This window comes from Meles meles, chromosome 11, assembly GCF_922984935.1.
Source record: "Meles meles chromosome 11, mMelMel3.1 paternal haplotype, whole genome shotgun sequence".
In the NCBI taxonomy this organism is placed as follows: Eukaryota; Metazoa; Chordata; class Mammalia; order Carnivora; family Mustelidae; genus Meles; species Meles meles.
In genome coordinates this window covers 9,690,085-9,710,436 of record NC_060076.1, presented here as the reverse complement: position 1 = coordinate 9,710,436, position 20,352 = coordinate 9,690,085, and the positions used below count along the sequence as shown (strand labels likewise).

General features: G+C 41.8%; 2 protein-coding genes across 6 annotated transcripts in view; both read left to right on the top strand.

Annotated features, from left to right (window-relative positions):
* The first annotated feature begins 330 nt into the window (after window positions 1–330).
* LOC123953122 (hypoxanthine-guanine phosphoribosyltransferase-like) lies at window positions 331–7,556 on the top strand. 2 transcript variants are annotated; one of them, XM_046023086.1, is made up of 2 exons: window positions 331–729; window positions 6,183–7,556. In XM_046023086.1, exon 2 carries the CDS (start codon window positions 6,274–6,276, stop codon window positions 6,952–6,954), a length of 681 nt encoding a protein of 226 aa, XP_045879042.1. In that variant the 5' UTR covers window positions 331–729; window positions 6,183–6,273; the 3' UTR covers window positions 6,955–7,556. The 2 variants fall into 2 exon arrangements, with proteins under 2 accessions (XP_045879042.1, XP_045879043.1); XM_046023087.1 differs by lacking the exon at window positions 331–729 and adding an exon at window positions 4,657–4,708.
* Window positions 7,557–12,529: 4,973 nt separating this feature from the next.
* The window catches only part of GAPVD1 (GTPase activating protein and VPS9 domains 1), a 79,922-nt gene continuing 72,099 nt past the window's right edge, over window positions 12,530–20,352 (top strand). For all 4 annotated transcript variants that reach the window (XM_046022184.1, XM_046022182.1, XM_046022183.1 and 1 more), the window contains exon 1: window positions 12,530–12,673. The gene's annotated coding sequence lies outside the window, so the exon portion shown is untranslated. The remainder of the gene's footprint in view (window positions 12,674–20,352) is intronic.

Here is a 20,352-nt window from a genome sequence, read left to right as displayed (position 1 = left end):
CGCTTATATACCCTCCCCCCAGCCCCGTCGTGGAGGCCACCGATTGGCGAAGGCCCTGCTCGTTGGAGGCCGCTGATTGGTCCAGGCCACCAAGCTGGCCGCCACCGATTCGAAGCGGCCTCCTCCGCAACAAACGTCACCGCTACGCCCCCCCGGCGGACTCATTGGCTACCGGCCGCACCCGACAGCCACCAATGGGAGGCAACATCCGCTCCAGGCGCAGGCCCCACTGGTTCAGCAGCTGCCTGTCCCTCATGCGACCTCTCACCCGGAGGCCGTTTCCGCAGGTAACGGCAGAAGTCCCGCCTTTCACGCTGGGCCCTGGGGGGCCGAGGCTAGTGTACAGTGCGTGATTCCCTCGAGGCGGTGGAATTTGGGTCTTTTGCTTCTCGTTCTCCACTGTCTGCTTGTCCCTCCTCCGTCCTTCTTCTTGAAGCGGGAAGCGGCTCTAACTCTTCCCAGCTTCCAACCCGTCCTAGGCAGGCAGGTCTCAGCTTAGATGCTGTGATCACCTCAGAAGAATTTCTTTGCCCTTTATAGCCGCTGCGTTTCTGGGGTGTCCGAGCCTCAGGGCTTTTTGTTGTTTTCCAGCCCTCAGCCATCGAGCTGGGGCCTGGCCGGAGCACCGCTCGACCGGAGATCGTGGCTCCTAGGCATTCTGTCGGCCCTGCTCTCCCTAGCCACCTAATTTTATTTATACCAGGCTGCTCCACATTGCCCTACCCCACGGTAAGTCACAGGCCTGGCCAAAGTAACTGTCTCCTCGCCCCGAGTCCCCACCCCGGTGTGACAGCCCTTTTGCTGAAGAGCTTACTGATGCCATCGCTCCCACCTTGGGATGCATCATTTTTCTAGCTCGCCTTCTCTGCTCATCTTTTTTTTTTTTTCTTTGTGGCCCCGGGTTAGCATTTGCAAGGCCTTCCCTGTCCTTTATTCTTTTTTTTTTTTTAATTCAAATAGATTTTTTAAATATTTTATTTATTTGGCAGAGAGAAATCGCAACTAGGCAGAGAGGCAGGCAGAGAGGAGGAAGCAGGCTCCCTGCGGAGGAGAGAGCCCGATGCTGGGCTCCATACCAGGACTCTGGGATCACGACTTGAGCCGAAGGCAGAGGCTTTAACCCACTGAGCCACCCAGGCGCCCTTCCTTTATTCTTGATACCTTTCTAACCTTTTCCTGGAAAAGGTCAGAGTGTGCTTGAACCCATTTGATAGACAAAGATTTTTTGAGATTGCCTTTACTCTTGTATAACAACCTGTAGCAAAAAATAATAGACGCTACTATTTACTGTCGACTTACTATGTGCCAACCATTGTTCGGTTTCCTATGTCGTTCGGTCCTTACAGTTTAATACTTGTATTTCCCATTTTCCAGATGAGAAAATTGGGACTGAAATATTAGACAACTAGCTTAAAGTCACAGAGCTGGTGAGTGAGGCAGTTAGATTTGATATCCAAGTCAGCTTGGCTTCATAGCCAATGCTCTACTTTTTTTTTTTGTTTTGTTTTGTTTTGTTTTTTTAGTTAGTTCATTCAACAAATCTTTTTGGAGGACCTGCTATGGACAGATCAAAGGTCTGATACAAAAGATTTTGAGATCTTACAAAAATGCACGGGACTTTATCATAGGAACTGATGACTCCAGTATTTTTCCACAAAATGTATTCTTGAGATTCGTGGTATTCATCATACCTTGTCCAAATAGGACTGAAACATCTTACACAGGGTTTAACTAAGATGTTCAGCTTAGGAGTCAGTACTCAAGAATTTTCCTTTCTCCTTCACTGCTTCTCAAAGGTTATGCTGGTGACTCAGAATTGACTATTGAAGTTGCATCACCCATCTTACAACAGGGCTTGTAATACTGCTGTAATACTGACCCTCTGTAGGTTGCATCAGTGCATTATTAAGATAGAAATTACCATCCAGCCACTTTACAGCTTCATATCATTTCAAACAAACTTTGTATATGTAACATCTATTTCCCTTAAAAGCAAAGCTGTCAGTTTCAGCCTTGTCCTTGATAGATGGAGTAATCTTTTGCAACTCTTTTTCCTAAGATTTAGATAAGTAATATCTGGCTAACTCCCAAAGAGAATGAGTATATTGGTGGTTGTAATATCTTTTGAAAACCAAGTATATTAGGTATATGTTATTGTATAATCCAAAGTGTGGTGTTTTATGGGTTGAATAGAAAAACACATGGGACGCCTGGGTGGCTCAGTGGGTTGGGCCGCTGCCTTTGTCTCAGGGTCCTGGGATCGAGCCCCGCATTGGGCTCTCTGCTCCGCAGGGAGCCTTCTTCCCCCCCTCTCTCTGTCTGCTGCTCTACTTGTGATCTCTCTCTCTCTGTGTCAAATAAATAAATAAAATATTTAAAAAAAACAAACGCATAGATAAATCTAGTTTCCTGAATGTTAAATGCCAATAATAGTATTGGTGCCAAATTATCAGTACTTAACTAAGCGCTAGACACTTTGCTAAACACTTTATGTGCATTATCTTTCAATTTTTATGAAAGCATTTTTTTTAAACCCTTACTTTAGAGCTAAGGAATGTGAAGAAGCCCCAAGAGGTGAAGAAACTTGCCCAGGAGATTACACAGCTAAGATAAAGTGCCAGGATTTGAGCCTTGGCAATTTGATTTTTAATTTCTGTGGTTTAGATTATCATTCTGAGCTTTAGGTTTATAAGATTTATATCTCGTTTAGGGTATATAGTAGTTACATAGTTTACAAATATCTTGATGAGTGTATCCCATCAAAATCTACAATCTACAAAATCAAAATCTACAATCTATAAAAATCTACAAGTATAGATTTTTATCCAGTAATTTAAACCAGCTCGTTTGACTTACACTCTTATGGGTAAGAAAATAGATTTCTATTTCCCATCTGATCTCAGCTAAGCTAGAGTTAGGACTGATCAGGATTGGATGTCATTTAGTTCTTTTTTTTTTTTTTTGGAAGATTTTTATTTATTTATTTATTTGACAAACAGTGATCTCAAGTAGGCAGAGAGGCAGGCAGAGGGGGAGAGAGGAGGAAGCAGGCCTCCTGCTGAGCAGAGAGCCCGATGCAGGACTCGATCCCAGGACCCTGGGATCATGGCCTGAGCAGAAGTCAGAGGCTTTAACCCACTGAGCCACCCAGGCGCCCCTGGATGTCATTTAGTTCTTAAATCTTCCTTTCTGAAAGGGAATTATAGGCATACAACAGGAAGGAAAAGGAAAAGACGTAATTGACAAATTGAATGTTTAGGCCCTGATAATTGAGAATTTTCCACATCCTCTGTTGTGGAGAATATTCAACTAAAAGATAAGGTACATGACCTTGGGGAACAAACCTACCAGAGCCTCAGTATTTTTATCTGTTGTATGTCAGGGATTTCTGTCCTGTTGGCTTTAGCAGCTTGTCTCAAGGATCAGATAAGATACTGTATATAAAAGTCTGTGGGAAGTTGTAGGGTAATAGGAATGCTATTAGTCATGTGACTATACTATGCGAAGAAATTTTAGAAGCTCTTCAAGAAACCCATCTCTTGAGAATGAATTTTCAAGATTTCTTTCAATGGGAAATAATGTGTGGTAATTATGTTGAATTTGACATATTTTTGGAAATATTTTTTAAGTGCTCTAATTACTCTCTTATATGGTTAGATAGATGTCTTTTTTATTAAGAGACTCAGCCCTTAGAACCCTGAACCTCCCTTTTCCTAGAGCATTTACTTCAAGGAACCTCTGATTGTAGGAGTGCCTGGCTGGCTCAGTCAGTAGAGCACGTAGCTCTTGATCGTGGTGTTGTAACATGAGATCTTGGAGTCCCACACTGGGTGTAGAGATTACTTTAAAAAAATAAAATCTTAAGAAAAAAAAAAAAAAAAGGGAGACTGGGCCTTAACTTTTATTAAACAAGTGAGGAGTAAAACAAAAATATCTTCCTGACACCTGAGCCAGGAACAATACTAGGTATAAATCATGTAGCTTTTTTTGGTGTATGTGCGCTTTGAAAGTGCAATATGTTATGCAATTAGTTTTCTTTGTCTTGACATTTTTTTTTTTTAAGGATTTTATTTATTTGACAGAGAGGGAGCACAAGCAGGGGGAGCTGCAGAGAGAGGGAGAAACAGGCTCCCCACTGAGCAGAGAGCCCAATGAGGGGCTTCTGGAACCCGGGATCATGATCTGAGCTGAAGGCAGACGCTTAATTGACTGAGCCACACAGGTGACCCTTGACTTTTTAAAAGAGAATTTTCTGATTAATAGGGAACCCTCCCCACACACAAACGAGAAGCTACAAATAGTGCATCTTCTTTACCACCACCGCCCCCCACTCGGAAGACATATAGGAAGGCATGCTGTGTCAGATAGTGTGATGGAGAGAAAAGCACATGAGGTTTGGAAGCGTAAAAACTAGTTGTAGTTCTATCACCAAACTAGCTATGATTAGGGCAAGTCAGTTAATCTCTCTGAGGCTCTGTTCGGTAGTCTGTAAAATGTATACAATTTTGCTTCCTCACAAGGCTGTTGTTATGATAAAGGTATTTTATTGTTTTTTAAAATTTTTTAATTTTTTTTCTTAAGATTTTTTATTTGAGGGGAAGCAGGCCAAGCAGTGGGAGAGGCAGAAGGAGAAGCAGACTCCCCGGTGAGCAGGGAGCCCGACGTGGGGCTCCATCCCAGGACCCTGGGACCATGACCTGAGTGGAAGGTAGATGCTCAACAAACTAGGCCACCCAGGCGCCCTTGTATTTGATTGACTGAAGCCTTTCATTTTACAGAGAAAACATTTTAACTTTTCTTCTGTTTTAAATTTTCTGTTGAAGTAAAATAAGCTACTAAGTATAAAGAGCTACCTCTATAGAACCTGAATGATATTTGAGTGACAATATGTATCCTAAATCTCTAAATTTTTAAAATTGGGATGTCTGCCTGGCTCAGAGGAGTGTGCAACTTCAAGCCCCACGTTAGCTATAGAGATTACTTAAATAAATAAATGCTGAAAAATAAAATAGGAAATATATGTACGTGGTACAAAATCCAAAGGGCACAATGTATAATATACAATGAAAATAAGTCTGCCTGCCACCCTACCCCAGCCTCACTCCTCTACTGGTAAAACACCATTGCCACTTTCTTGTGTAGCCCAGAGAGGTTTTATTCATATTCATATGCAGTGTGTGTGTGTGTGTGTGTTCCTATTTTAAAACTAGTGCTGGAGAATGCTACATACATGGTTCTGTTTTCATCCAGTTAGCTATATTTCTTGGAAATTGTCACAAATCCACTGCCTCTTTTTTTTTTTTAATGGCAATAGTGGCTACCCTTAATTGGATATTTACTATGTGCTGGATGTTTTACATATCTTAACTTTTTTTTAATTACAAATTGCAATGTGAATTCAGAAAAGTACATGAAATACAGGTATACAGTTCAATGAATAGTCATTAATATTTGTTATTTAATAAGACAATCTATAATTTATAAATATGCTATAACATATATAATAAATACTATAATTATAGAATTATAAACATAAAAATAGTTTTATAATTTAATCAATTAAATAAACCCCTAGGTATTGAATATCCAAATCAAGAGAAAGAATGTTGTCAGCACCAAGAAGTCCTCACTTTTTCACCCCAGCTGATCCTAATTCCTCTTCCATAAAAAAGTTAATTTTTCTTTCTTGTTCCAGTCTTTAGAATTTTACCATTTATCATATTAGCTTCTGTCTTAATTACCATAGCTTGATATCCAGTAGAACATGTCCTTCCACCTCAGGAGCGTCTTTTGCTATTCTTGGTACTTGTATTTCCATATAAACTTTAGAATTAGTTTGTCAAGTTGGCAAAACAAACCTATTATATATTGTTAAGTAAGAAAAGTAAGTTATTTAACAGTATGATAATACTATGCCATTATTTTTAAATATTTTTACAAGGTCTTAAATCTCAATTTCTATATTCTAGAATTTTTTTAAAAATTGCATGAATTTAGTATTTAATATTTATTGGAAATGAATAATTTTGTTTTGAAATGATAAATTATGTTACTTCAAGATGATGAAATGTGGCTATTAAAATTATTGATACCTATGATTTTTCAAAGAGTAAATTGTAAGTATGTTACTTTTTTGTCTACATTTTCTTGTTATTTAAAAAAAATCCCTGTTTATCTGTCAGGAATTTACTGAGCTTGAAAACCTTTAAGAACTAAAACTAAAAGTAATACTGAAGAGAACTGCCCTCAGTCCACGCACCAGCCTGCTCCGTTATGGCAACCCGAAGCCCCAGCATTGTGATTAGTGATGATGAACCAGGTTATGACCTAGATTTATTTTGTATACCTAATCATTACGCTCAGGATTTGGAAAAGGTGTTTATTCCTCATGGATTAATTATGGACAGGACGGAACGGCTTGCGCGAGATGTGATGAAGGAGATGGGAAGCCATCACATCGTAGCCCTCTGTGTGCTCAAGGGGGGATATAAATTCTTTGCCGACCTGCTGGATTACATTAAAGCACTGAACAGAAATAGTGATAGATCCATTCCTATGACTGTAGATTTTATTAGACTGAAAAGCTACTGTAATGACCAGTCAACAAGGGACATAAAAGTCATTGGTGGAGATGATCTTTCAACTTTAACTGGAAAGAATGTCTTGATTGTTGAAGATATAATTGAAACAGGCAAAACAATACAAACCTTGCTTTCCTTGGTCCAGCAGTATAATCCAAAGATGGTCAAGGTTGCAAGTTTGCTGGTGAAAAGGACTCCTCAAAGTATTGGATACAGACCAGACTTTGTTGGATTTGAAATTCCAGACAAGTTTGTTGTAGGATATGCCCTTGACTATAATGAATATTTCAGGGATTTGAATCATGTTTGTGTCATTAGTGAAAGTGGAAAAGCAAAATACAAAGCCCAAGATGAGCGTTCTGAAAACATCTAGAGTCCCATTTAAATCAACAGTAAAATGGTTAAATGTTCTAGTTCTGTGGCAGCTGCTTAGAGGGGCTTCTTGCATGTATCTTCTAAGAGTTTTATCTGTTTGGTATGTTTGTTAGAAATGTCACTTGCTGCATTCCTAAAGTCTTTATTTGCACTATGAGCCTCTAGAGTATCAGTTCCTTTTGGATTGTTTAACTTATGAGTGAAAAATCTCTTCAACCACACCATTGTTGGATGAAAATATTGAAATTGTATTTGTAGGAAACATTTAAAGAGAAGATATATTTGTTTTTAATTGGCATTTTAATTTTTATGTATTCAGGAAAAAAACAGAAGTGATTGAATATTGTTGATTATGCCACTGTGTTTAGAAAAGTAAGAAGCAGTCAGTTTTTGTATCAATGACAGCATTTAAGAGGTATTGTTTTGTTGGATAAACCATGTGTCCTTGAATTATTTTAGTGTTTTAGTAGTATTAACTGTATTTTTCTGCTTGTTCAGATTATTTCTGGTGAATCTTTGTCAACAGTTTGTTTTAAATACAAATCAATAAATTCCAAAATACCTAAAACAATAAAAGTAATATGAGAGAACATCAAAGGTCAGTGAAAGATAAGTTTAAGATACATTACATTGGGATGCCTGGGTGGATCAGTTGCTAAAGGGTCTGCCTTCAGCTCAGGTCATGATCTCAGGGTCCTGGGATCAAGTCCCGTGTTGGGCTCTCCACTTAGTGGTGACTCTGCTTCTCCCTCTGTGACCTCTCTCACTTTCACTGTCTCTCAAATGAATGAATAAAATATTTTAAAAAAAGATATAATTACATAAAGATATTTCATACGTTATAGTCACAGGTTAAAACGAATACAGGTTAATATACCAAAATTTGATGTTGTGTTAACATGAGAGCTCCCATCAGTCTGGACATGCCCGATACTGATAGAAAGATAAGGTATTTTTTTTTTAAGATTTTAATTTATTTATTTAACACAGAGAAAGAGAGAGAGATCACAAGTAGGTGGAGAGCCAGGCAGAGAGGGGGAAGCAGGCTCCCCGCTGAGCAGGGAACCTGATGCGGGGCTCGATCCTAGGACCCTGGGATCATGACCTGAGCTGAATGCAGAGGCTTAACCCACTGAGCCACCCAGGCGCACCTATTTTTTTTGTTTTGCTTTGTTTTGTTAAAGCTTGAACTCATGACTCATGATCAAGAGTCGGGCCCTTACCAAGTAAGCCACCAAGACACCTTGGAAGGATGAGGTTTATAGTAGATTTCACTGTGCTGAAGTACAAGTTGCTTAATTTATGACTCTGTTCTACAGGCGTCTTTTTCCTCATTTTCAGTATTCTCAAGTTTCAGGCTTTTATCTGTTGCACTCAGCTTAGCCAATAATTAAAAATTCTTTAGCAAATGTTACAAAATCATATTGATTGAATTGCCTGGGCCTTGGAAGAATCCCCAGGTGAATGAGGGGCCCTAAATCATAATCTCCATCAGTTTCATAGTGTATCCACCTCTGAGTGCTGCTACTATTTCTGAGCCTGCCAGTGGGGGCCAGTGTAGGACAAACAAGGGCCCACAATATGGAGTTAGGTTATGCCTGTAGTCTTGTCCTTTGCTTGCAACTGGGCTGTTCCAAAGGGCAAAAAGCATTTTAAAAAGAAATACTATCTGCCACCTGTGTCGAACAGCTTCCCTGCATGTGTTTCTGGATTTTTTTGTTGTTGTTTTACAGATTGCCAGAGCTTTAAAAAAAAAAAAGCTTTCCCTTATAAATTTTTAACTATGTTAAAAAATAACATCGTTAGTTCACATTTATCTTACTGTTATTCAGAATGTACAGTCAATCTAAATGTCAAACTCAATAGGGGATGCCAGATCAACTATGGTAGGTGATACTATGGAAATAGTGTGCAAAGTTTCAAAGCTGAGGTAGATTTTTATGTAGTGATATGGGATGAAGCTCAATTTATTTTTAAATGAAAAGAATAGAATGGTATGTACAACGTGATCCTATTTGTGTTAAACCTCTGCCCCACAGTCTAGACAGATACCTACCACTGACAAGAGTGGCTCCCTCTGGGTCGAATTGGACGGGAATCAAGAAGATTTTTTTGACTTCATTGTCTATATCTTTTAAGGTCAAGAATTTCTGTGTTACTTGTTTGAAAATGAATTTTAGAAAAGAAATATAGTGGGTGCCTGGGTGGCTCAGTGGTTTAAGCCGCTGCCTTTGGCTCAGGTCATGATCTCAGGGTCCTGGAATCGAGTCCTGCATCGGGCTCTCTGCTCCACGGGGAGCCTGCTTCCCTCTCATTCTCTCTCTGCCTGCCTCTCTGCCTACTTGTGATCTCTCTCTGTCAAATAAATAAATAAAATCTTTTTAAAAAAATGTATGTTTAGAAAAGAAATATAGTGAATGTAATGGTTCAGTTAGCTTTTAGCATTGAATTTTTTTTTTTTTAAAGATTTTATTTACTTATTTGACAGAGAGAAATCACAAGTAGGCAGAGAGGCAGGCAGAGAGAGTGAGAGGGAAGCAGGCTCCCTGCCGAGCAGAGACCCCGATGCGGGACTCGATCCCAGGACCCTGAGATCATGACCTGAGCCGAAGGCAGCGGCTTAAACCACTGAGCCACCCAGGTGCCCCAGCATTGAATTTTTTTAAAAAGAGTTTTACTTATTTTGAAAGAGAGAGCATAAGCAGGGGGGAGGGGCAGAGGGAGAAGAAGATCCCACTGAGCAGGGAACTCGATTTGGGGCTCCATCCCAGGACACTGAGACCATGACCTGAGCCAAAGGTTGATGCTCAACCAACAGAGCCACCGAGGCGCCCCAGGAACTTTTTTTTTTTTCCTTTTCAAATTCTGAGTTTGTCAGTGCGCTCTGATTCTGCAGCAAAGTAGTTGTATGGAGAGTATGGAGTTAGAAATCTGAAAAACAGAGCTCTAATCAAGAGCAGTTTGAATTTCGTAACTACAGATATGTAACTTCATGTCCGTGTATATGAGGGAAGGCTGAGAGGCGTAGTGGAAAGAGCTTTAGCCAGGGTTCACTGTTTATTCATCCCATTCATTAAAAAAAAAAAAAAGGAACAAAAATATGTATTACATCATAGGTGGTATGCCAGGTTCCAGAGGGACAGTGGTAAATAAGATGGGGTTCTGTGCCCTCAGAGGTTACTATTTATTGATTTTGAGCATCTGTTCACCTCTTGAGTTCATTTCTCCATGCGTAAAAGGTGTCGAGAATACCACCTGCCACATATTCCACAAGAATTACTGTTGTGGAGGCACCTAGGTGGTTCATGGTTAAATATCTGCCTTCTGCTCAGGTCATGATGGGATCAGGCCCCATATCCCGCTCCCTGCTCAGCCAGAAATCAGCTGCTTCCTCTTCCTTGGCTTCTCCCCTCGCTCATGCTTACCATATCTCTCTCTCTCTTTCTTTCTTTTTTTTAAAAAAGATTTTATTTATTTACTTGACAGACAGAGATCACAAGTAGGCAGAGAGGCAGGCAGAGAGAGAGAGAGGGAGCAGGGTAGAAGCAGGCTCCCCGCTGAGCAGAGAGCCCGACGTGGGACTCGACCCCAGGACCCTGGGATCATGACCTGAGCCGAAGGCAGTGGCTCAACCCACTGAGCCACTCAGGCGCCCCCTCTCTCTCTTTCTGTCTCTCAAATAAATAAAATCCTTTTTTAAAAAAAAAGAATTACTGTTGTAGTGATCCATTGTTCTAATGTGGGGGTCGGGTTCCTGGGGGTCCTGTGGGGGAAAAAAATGGAAAACTGCCTATTTAGTTCAAGCTCTTGATTTATAGATGGCAGAGTAGGGTTCAGAATGATTGACCATCCCAGTGCTCTTTCTACAACCCTCAGGAGCTTTTTGCAACTTTTGGGGTCCTTTCTTCCTCTGGCAAGTGTGCTCCAAGCCCATCTAGAGTACTCAGTGTTAAGTGAAAGCAAACCTTGAATGTGTTCAGGTTTTGCTCAGGCTAGGTTCTTCCTTAGCAATCCTGACATGCCATCTTCCTTCTTAAAATCCAGCCATCCAGTAGTTTCCAACTATCATCTTCTTACAGTCATGGCCCCTCAACTTGATGAAAACTTTCTCAGGGGTTCTCATAGAGCTTTATACCTTAGCTTATTATGATCCTTAATCTGTGTGAGTTAACCCTCATGGTCCTTTGGGCAATGCTTTAAAACAGAGCTTGTAAGTAGCCTTTCAACTGAATTCCTGAACCGGTTGAATGACAATATGATAGTCATAATACCTGACCAGCTAACTGTAGAATGCTATCATGCTAATAAAATGAGGCAATAAATAGCAAGTTTTGACAATTTTTAAGTGTAATACATCAAGGAGGATGACTAAATGGAAAGTAGTGTGGGAGCTGATTCACATTTGAAATAGGTGGAAAACTGAATATTACTTTTTTTTTTTTTTTTTTTTTTTTTTGCGTGGAGAGTCCCAGTGTTGGAGGATATAATTGTTGTTTTCAGTTTTTTGAAAGGCTGTAAAATGGAAAACATTGTATATTGCTCCAGACATCAGAACTAATAGCACTGGAAGGAGGTAAAAGGGAAGCCGATTTCACCCAAGGCAGAACCTTCTAACTTTAAGAGCTGTCCAACAGTGGAGTGGGCTATCTCACTTGAGATAGCTCCCTGAAATTGGAACTGTGGAAATAGAAGTTGGAAGAGGGGGCGCCTGGGTGGCTCAGACGGTTAAGCGGTTAAGCGTCTGCGCTCTGGGGTCATGATATCCCGGGGCTGGGATGGAGCTCCTGGTTGGGTCTGGCTCCTGGCTCAACGGGGAGTCCGTTTCTCTTTCTGCCTCTGGCCCCTGCTCCTGCTCTCTCTCTCTCCCTCAAATGAATAAATAAAATCTTAAAAAAAAAAAAAAAAGAGAGAAAGTTGGGAGACCATTGCATGGAATGTACAAGAGCGAATTCCTGCCTGGGCAGGAGTTAGACTAATAACCTATAACGTGTCTTCCAATTCTAAAGTTTCTATGACTGTTCAGCTCCGTTAACTTGACGTTTGAATATACCTGAGTTATTTTTGTAAAATAAAATTTTATCAGATAAATCAGCCAACTTAAAAAACTATGGTCAAATTCACAATAAGTAAAAGGATAAAACAAGGACTGGGAAATCAGGTTTAAGACTGAAAATCCCGATACCATTGAAGGCCACTTGCAAAACTTTCAACAGAAAGGGGGAGGTGGTCTGTCTGTGCGTGCGCGCGCGTGTGAGTCGAGTCGTGTGTCCGGGGCAAGTGACACTTGTAACCGAAGATGTTAATGTTCTAAATTCTTTTACTTTACACGGACTTGCACAGGCGTGCTTTTCACACCGAGCAGCAACCTGTGCAGAAGCAAGGTCGCGGGTCAGTTGAGGAACGGTTTTCCGGAAGGCGCTTCGCGGTGCACCAGACTCCCCGGAACGCCCCAGCCCGTGGCCAACTGTGCCGGCTAAAACCGAAGGGCCGCTTTGGCCGCCAGCGCGAACCACCAGTCCCAGGGGCCCCCGCGGCGCCGCGCACGCGCCATGGCGTGGCGGCAGCGCCGCCGCAGGACGCAGGGAAGCTAGCTAGCGAGTAGTGGTGGTGGCGGCGGCGGCGGCAGTGGCGGCGGCAGTTCGCGGCGACGGCGACGGTTCCGAGGCCGAGTGGCGGTGCGGCGAGACCTGGGTGCCCTCCTCCGTGTGATCCCCGTGGTGAGTGCGCGTCTCCGGTTAAGTCGCGCGGAGTGCGCGGCTCGCTGCCTCGCGGCGGGGCTGGTCTGGCCTAGGGCCGCAGCCTGCGCCTAATGGCCGGGCCACCCAGTGCTGATGACCCCTGGGCCCTGGGCCCTTCCCTCCCGTGTCGGTGGAAGTAGGGGTAGGGGGACACACGGTTAGGCCCAGGGGACAGATGTGGCGGCGCCCGCGGGCCAGGGTGGCCTGGGGCAGACGGGAGGGAGGGACGCGTGGGGGATGGGATGGGAACGGACCGAAGAACGGCGGGGCGGCTTCGGGTGGGAGCCGCAGGCGAGCGACCTGGCAGGTGGAGATCTGAGCATAGGAGGCGAGAGGGAGGTTGGAATATTTTCTCAGTGCCGCTGGTGAAGGTGTCATGCTTCGGGGATTCCTGACAAGCTGGACTCCTGGGTCTGGGGGCAGCCCAGCTTCGAAAAACACACACCCAGTATACTTGGCATCTTTCTACTTGCCGTTGGATGTCTTGGAAGTGAGAGACTGGTGGTTGCTTCCATCTCCTTCTCCTTCAACTTCACCTTTTATTGGCTGTCAAATTTAAATGGGTGCTGGCTGGGCAAACCATAGAAATAAACGGTGTTCTGTGTATAAGTCTGTGGGAAAACAGGCATGGTGATATGTTCAGATGAGAGCTAGGCCAAGGGAGGAATCTTTTTTATTTTAAATTTTGTGACAGAAGTCAGTTTGAGCACAGCTTTGAACTAGAAAGGATTTTAACCTGGGATTTCACCATTTGGTGGGTTTTTATAGGGGATTTTTGAACTAGAATGGGGATAAAAATCACATCTATTTTTATTACCTGGGAACTAATTTTTAGTTCTTTCAATTATGAATGTAGGCAACAAACCACAGTGGAATTAGCAATGCCTGTGACTTTGTCACCAATAAAAATTATAAATATTTTTGTATCATGTTTACACTTTTTGCAGATCTCTATCGTTTATGTTTATATTTTTTCGAATTTATAGCATTATTAGATACACTGTTAGATCTTGTTATTTAATGTGGTGATAAAGCCACACATATATTAACAAGTCATGATTTTTAAATAACAGTTCCATATAATTGGTTTCTTTCATGATTTCATATATTTAGTTATTTAAAACCAATCTGAGAGGTGGCCGAGTCGGTAGAGTGTGCAACTCTTGATCTCAGGGCTGTGAGTTCAGTCCCCACGTTGCGTGTTGAGATTATAATCAAATCAATAAAATCAAAATCAAAATTTGAGAGTCCATAGGCTTCATCAGACTACCAAAAAGATCCGTGGTACAAAAAAGATGAAGAACTCCTGAGGTAGAAGTAAGTGTTTGGTGATCTATAAATCGGCATGAAAGATATTTGAATTTTTTTTTTTTTTTAAGAAAGAAGACAAAGCAGATAGGATTATAGTATAGATAAAGAGGGAATTTTGTACACAGAAGTAAAAGAAGATTTGGCTGAGTCAGAGTAATAATTTTCAAAGATAGACTGTAGATACTTCATTCAGGGTACTGGGGAATCAGCAAAATAGTCTGAGAAAAAAAGGGAAGTGAATACTTTAGCTCTTAGATTTTTGTAGGAAGGCACCGCCTAGTTCTAAGTGGTTGAAGCCTTCTAAGCTCTTGTGTAAGCCTGTGAAAAGAAATTTTAATGTGTGCTGGTTTTCTTCAAATCATATAGGTAGTGTGGCTTTTAAAGAGGGAGATCCTCTTTTTTTTTTTTTTAAGATTTTATTCATCTGACGGGGAGAGAGACAAAATGAGTTTGGGGGGAGGGGCAGAGGAAGAAGCAGACTTCCCTTTGAGCAGGGAGTTGGGCAGAAGTGGGGCTCCATGTGGGGGTTGATCCCAGGACCTGGGGATCATGACCTGAGCCACCCAGGTGCCCCAAAGAGGGGGATATTCTAATTTTTTTAAATCTTTAAGTAAAAATCACATGATCTCTCTTCAGATATATTTTCCTATTGCTGCTATTCTTTTCATATATGACAGAAAGTAGACGTGCAGGTGATAGAGTTGGGAGAATTGGTAAATCATTTTCTCGAAATTCCATTTTAAATTCTTACAGTTCAGCTTCATTTTAGCATCAGACTTCTCACTGATGGGTCACTGTTGACATTTCTTTAGAATGTGTGGGAGTTGAAATTTGCAACTGTTTGTAAAACACCTGTCAGTACCTTGTGTGAGATTTTTTTTCCTCTAAAATAATAGCAGTAGTGGGAAAACCATTGCGGCAAACTTTTTTTTTTCCTGGAAAAAATAAAGTGGGGTATGGAAAAGTGAAGAAGAGTATTTTATGCAAAGATATTGGTGCTGAAATAGTTTATTATGAATTGAACACACCATATGACAAAATCACTGCTGTGGAGAGAGATTGCCTGGTACTTTCTGTGTCCTTATGCGGCCTCCCTTATCATTCTTTGTTCCCTGCCCCTTTATTTTTTTTAATCGCATGTATCTATCTGATACCATATTATTTGTAAATTAGTTTTTAAAATTTTTGCCTCCCCATTAGAATGTTAGGTCTGTGAGAATAGTGACTTCGTGCTGGAATAGTGGCCGGCACACAGCAGGTACTCCGTAAATACTTGATGAGTGAGTAAATGAGTTGATTTATAAGACCTAGGTTATTTATTTCTAGGAATAAAATATCTATTTTGAAAATCTTACAGATAGGGGTGCCTGGGTGGCTCAGTGAGTTAATCCTCTGCCTTCTGCTCAGGTCATGATCCTAGGGTCCTGGGATCAAGCCCCGCATTGTGCTCTCTGCTCGGCGGGGAGCCTGCTTCCCCCTCTCTCTCTGCCTGCCTCTCTGCCTGCTTGTGATCTCTCTCTCTGTCTAATAAATAAATAAAATCTTTAAAAAAAAAAGTCTTACAGATAGTGTTATGTATGCTGGTTGAATTTGAACCTTTTCATCTTACATTTTTTAAAAGACAAATAATTTCCCAAACATTATGCCGTCCTTTCATGGGCATTTGGTTTCACGTGGAAACTGATCATTTTTAGTACATGCTGCGGTGTAGGTTTGATTATCCTGAATGTCTTACAGTGATGTGATGAAAGGAAGGGTCTGTGGATGAAGTTCTTATTTTGTTAAGGGTCTTTTACTTTGTGATCCTAGGTTGGTATAAATGACAATGAATTTTCCCATGAGATTGATAAAAAAAATATTTTAATGTCTGACAGTATCAAGTTAGTGAAGATGTCACTGAAAATGGTAATTTAGAAACTGCTGTAGGACAGTTTCTGTGTAGGACAGATTCTAAACAATGTAGGCGTTTAAATTGGTACAGCTGCCTTGAGAGACAATATTTGCATTTATTTAGTAAAGTTGAATATGGGCATACCCTACCTCACAATTTCACAGTTTCTGGAAGGCAGTAAGAATGGCTGGAGGTGGTGCAAAGGGGATGATACCGTAATTTAAATACTAAAAGCAATTATTTTATGATGATGTTAACAGTTAATTCTAATACAGGTGCTAAGTCATCTTTGCACCTATTCCTATTTTCTGTTGATTTTGTTTTGAATCCATAACTTTTTTTTTTTTAAAGATTTTATTTATTTATTTGACAGACAGAGAACACAAGTAGGCAGAGAGGCAGGCAGAGAGAGAGAAGAAGGGAGGCAGGGTTCCCACTGAGCAGAGAACCCTATGCAGGGCTCGATCCCAGGACACTGTGATCATGACCTGAGCCAAAGGCAGAGGCTTTAACCCACTGAGCCACCCAGGTGCCCCCATAACTTTTTTTTAAGAGTAATTTCTACACCCACGTGGGGCTTGAGCTCTCGACCCCAAGATCAGGAGTTGCATGCTCTTCTGGCTGAGCCAGCCAGGCACCCCTGAATCCATAACTTTTAAGTATTGTTTCCCAACTCTTTGAAAAATTATAAGCCTACAGAAGAGTTGCAACAGTAGTATAATAATACCTTGTACTCCTTACCTAGATTCCATAGTTGTTAACATTTTTGCTATGCTTGCTTTATGCACTAGTAGACACATTTCTCCCTGAACCACTTGCAAGTTAGGTATAGATACCATCAGGACACTTTACCCTCTAAATACGGGTATATATTTCCCAAGAACAAACACTTTCTTCCACCTAATTACGATTCGGTTGTCACCCTCAAGAAATTTAACATGGATATAATATTATTCTTTAACATATAGTACCTATTCAAATTTCCCCAGTTATCCCAATACTGTCCCTAGATCCTTGGTTTTGTGTTTGATCCAAGGTGCATTTAAGGGGCTTGCATTGCATTTAGTTGCCTGCTTGAATCTGGACTGGTTTTCCAGCCTTTTGGAGGGGGCGGGGTGAAGGATGTCTTTCATGGCAGTAAGTATCCAAACAAGTTGTTTTGTAGGATGCCTCTCAATTTGGATTTGTCTGAATGTCTCTGCTTGATCAGATTCAGGTTAAACATTTTTGGTTGGAACGCTGTGTAGTTGATTTTAGGTCTAAAGTGTGTCACATCAGAGGCACTAGATGTCAGTTTCATTACTGATATAAATTTGGTCATTTGAATAAAGTAGTATCTACTAGATTTATATTGAAAAGGGGCCCTTTTCCCTTTGTAATTAATAAGTAATCAGTAAAGTGATTTTTTTTTTAAGATTTATTTTTTTAGAGAGAGAGAGAGTGTGCACTTGTGTGAATGGGAGGAGGGGGTGAGGGAGGTATCTCAAGCAGACTCCCCCACTAAGCATGGAGGCCAACATGGGCCTCAATCCCACAACCTCAAGATCAGTACTTAAGCCAAAATCAAGAATTTGACGCTCAACCAACCAAGCCACCCAGGTGCCCCCTTTTATTATTATTTTTTAATGTAAAAAAATATTTTTTCCTTTTTAAAAAGATTTCATTTATTTGAGAGAGAAATAGAGACAGAACATGAGCAGCAGGGAGGAGGCAGAGGGAGAGGGAGAAGCAGGCCACCGCTAAGCAAAGAGCCTGCTGCGGGGCTCAGTCCCAGGACCCTGGGATCATGACCTGAGCTGAAGGCAGACACTCAGCTGACAGAGCCACCCAGGCGTCTCCACATTATGTTTGTTTTGAATAGTACTGATTTAAGGGGCACCTGGATGGCCCAGTTGGTTAAGTGTCCAACTCTTTGTTTTGGCTCAGGTCATGATATCAGGGTTAGGAGATCCAGCTGAGTGATGGGCTCATGCTCAGTATGGAGTCTGCTTGAGTTTCTCTCTCCCTCCGCTCCCCCCAACCCCATGCTTGCTTCTCTCTCTCTCAAATAAATAAATCTTTGAAAAAAACAGCACTGGTTTAACAAAATAGACTTTCAAACCTGCACACAGAGTAATACATGCAATATGTGTTGGGGCTATACTCAGAATTTTACACTCAGTATTTATTCATTTCTCACTCTTCAGCCTGTCTTCTATATCAAAATATCAAACATACCAAATATTTTTATATGAAAATATGAAAGTTTCAGAGTCTAATGTGAAATTGTTTACAGAGCACTAATAAATGTTTGAGTGACCACTGTGCACACGGCATTCAATCCATAAAGTAACTTGTTTTGGGGCACGTGGGTGGCTCAGACGGTTAGGTCTTCAACTCTTGCTTTCAGCTCGTGTCATGATCTCACAGTGATGGGATCAAGTCCCGTGTTGGGCTCTGTGCTCAGTGCGGAGTCCGCTTCAGATTCTTTGTCCCTCTCCTTCTCCTCTGCCTCCCTCCACTCCTTCTCCTTTCTAAAGTAAATAAAGAAAATGAGGGAAAAGTACGTTGTTCTGCTACACTTCAGCAGCTGAAGGGACGCATATTCTGTGTCTGGCTAATATGCATTCTGCTCCTGCATTGTGCCTTGCACCGTGCTAGATGCTTTACTTTCACTGACTTGCAAAATCCGCACAACTACCCTATGAGGTAGGTTCTACTTCAAGAAGAAACTGAAACACATAGAGGTTAAGTAACTTGCCGAAGTCCCACAGTCTGTGGAAGGTAGGATTCCAACCCAGCAGGCTCAAACCAAAACCACCACACATTCTTGGGGTCTCACAACCCCGAGACCATGACCTGAGACAAAACTAAGAGTTTGAGGCTTAACCAACTGTGCCACCCACGCGTCCCTGGAGTGATTATTTTAAAACTTTATCTGACTCCATGGGGTGCCTGGGTGGCTCAGAGGGTTAAGCCTCTGCCTTCAGCTCAGGTCATGGTCCCAGGGTCCTGGGATCGAGCCCTGCATCAGGTTCTCTGCTCAGCAGGAAGCCTACTTCTCTTTTTTTTCTGCCTGCTGCTCTGATTACTTGTGATCTCTCTCTCTGTGTCAAATAAATAAAAACAAAATCTTTAAAAAAAAAAAACTTTATCAGACTCCTGAATTGTTTATATAGAGGTACCAGTATAAAGGGTAAAGAAGATTTAGATCGGGGGGCGCCTGGGTGGCTCAGTGGGTTAAAGCCTCTGCCTTCGGCTCAGGTCATGATCTCGGGGTCCTGGGATCGAGCCCCGCGTCGGGCTCTCTGCTCAGCGGGGAGCCTGCTTCCCTTCCTCTCTCTCTGTGCCTGCTTGTGATCTCTGCCAAATAAATAAAATCTTTAAGAAAAAAAAAGATTTAGATTGGAGATACTACCACTGAGTGGGAGAGTGGAAGATCAGGGAGTGCTGTTTGAAGGAGGTGGCATTTGAGGTGGACTAAAAATCATAGTGTAATTGGCTACAGGGCTTTGGAGAAGGGCTCCAGGTGAAGGAATAAGTGGAACAAAGAAGAGGAATTTGTAAATTAGATAGAATATCCAAGTCTTTTTTTTAATTTTTTTTTAAGATTTTATTTATTCCCTTGACAGACAGAGATCACAAGTAGGCAGAGAGGCAGGCAGAGAGAGAGGAGGAAGCAGGCTCCTGGCCAAGCAGAAAGCCCGATGTGGGGCTCGATCCCAGGACGCTGGGATCATGACCTGAGCTGAAGGCAGAGGCTTTAACCCACTGAGCCACCCAGGCGCCCCGAATATCCAAGTCTTTTTAACTTTTTCTTTTCTTTTCTTTTCTTTTTTTTTTTTTAAATTCTGACTAGTATGTTAGGTCTCTGAAATGGAAAAATGGGAGGAAGGATTGTAAAGGTAGCTTGGGATGAAGAAATACTGAAAAATTGAGGCCACCCAGGTGATAGTATGTGATCATTTGCCTGCAGGTGTATCCCTCCCTTCCTAGTGCTCACTACAGTGAAATTGCTCACAGGGAACCTGAAGTCAATATTCTGAAGAAGAGCCAGAGAGGCAGTGTGGGGAAATGAAGAGTGTGGGCTGTGAAGCCAAACAAATGTAGTTGTAGAATTCTCTGCCGCATGACAGCTGAATGGGTAGGCAGTAAGTTATTTGACTTTTCTAAACCTGATGCCTGGTCTGTGAAGGCGGGGGTGATAGGACTGACTAATGACAGGAGCATATGAAAAGCATTGGGAACATGCCTTTCGTTCAGTGATTGCTAGTTGTCTTTGGGTGCTCCAGCTCTCTTGCATTCTGTTTTGCCTTGGTACCACATCCCTGACTTTAAAACAAGCCTTAGTTTTCTGGTGCCTTCTTGGCCACTATCACAAGGCTGTCACTTCTCACTTCACCCAGTTGGTTCTGCTGTGAGTTTGTGAGCTGCTTTCCAGTGATGGCCCGGAGCGCTTCCCACCCGACACGGTGAT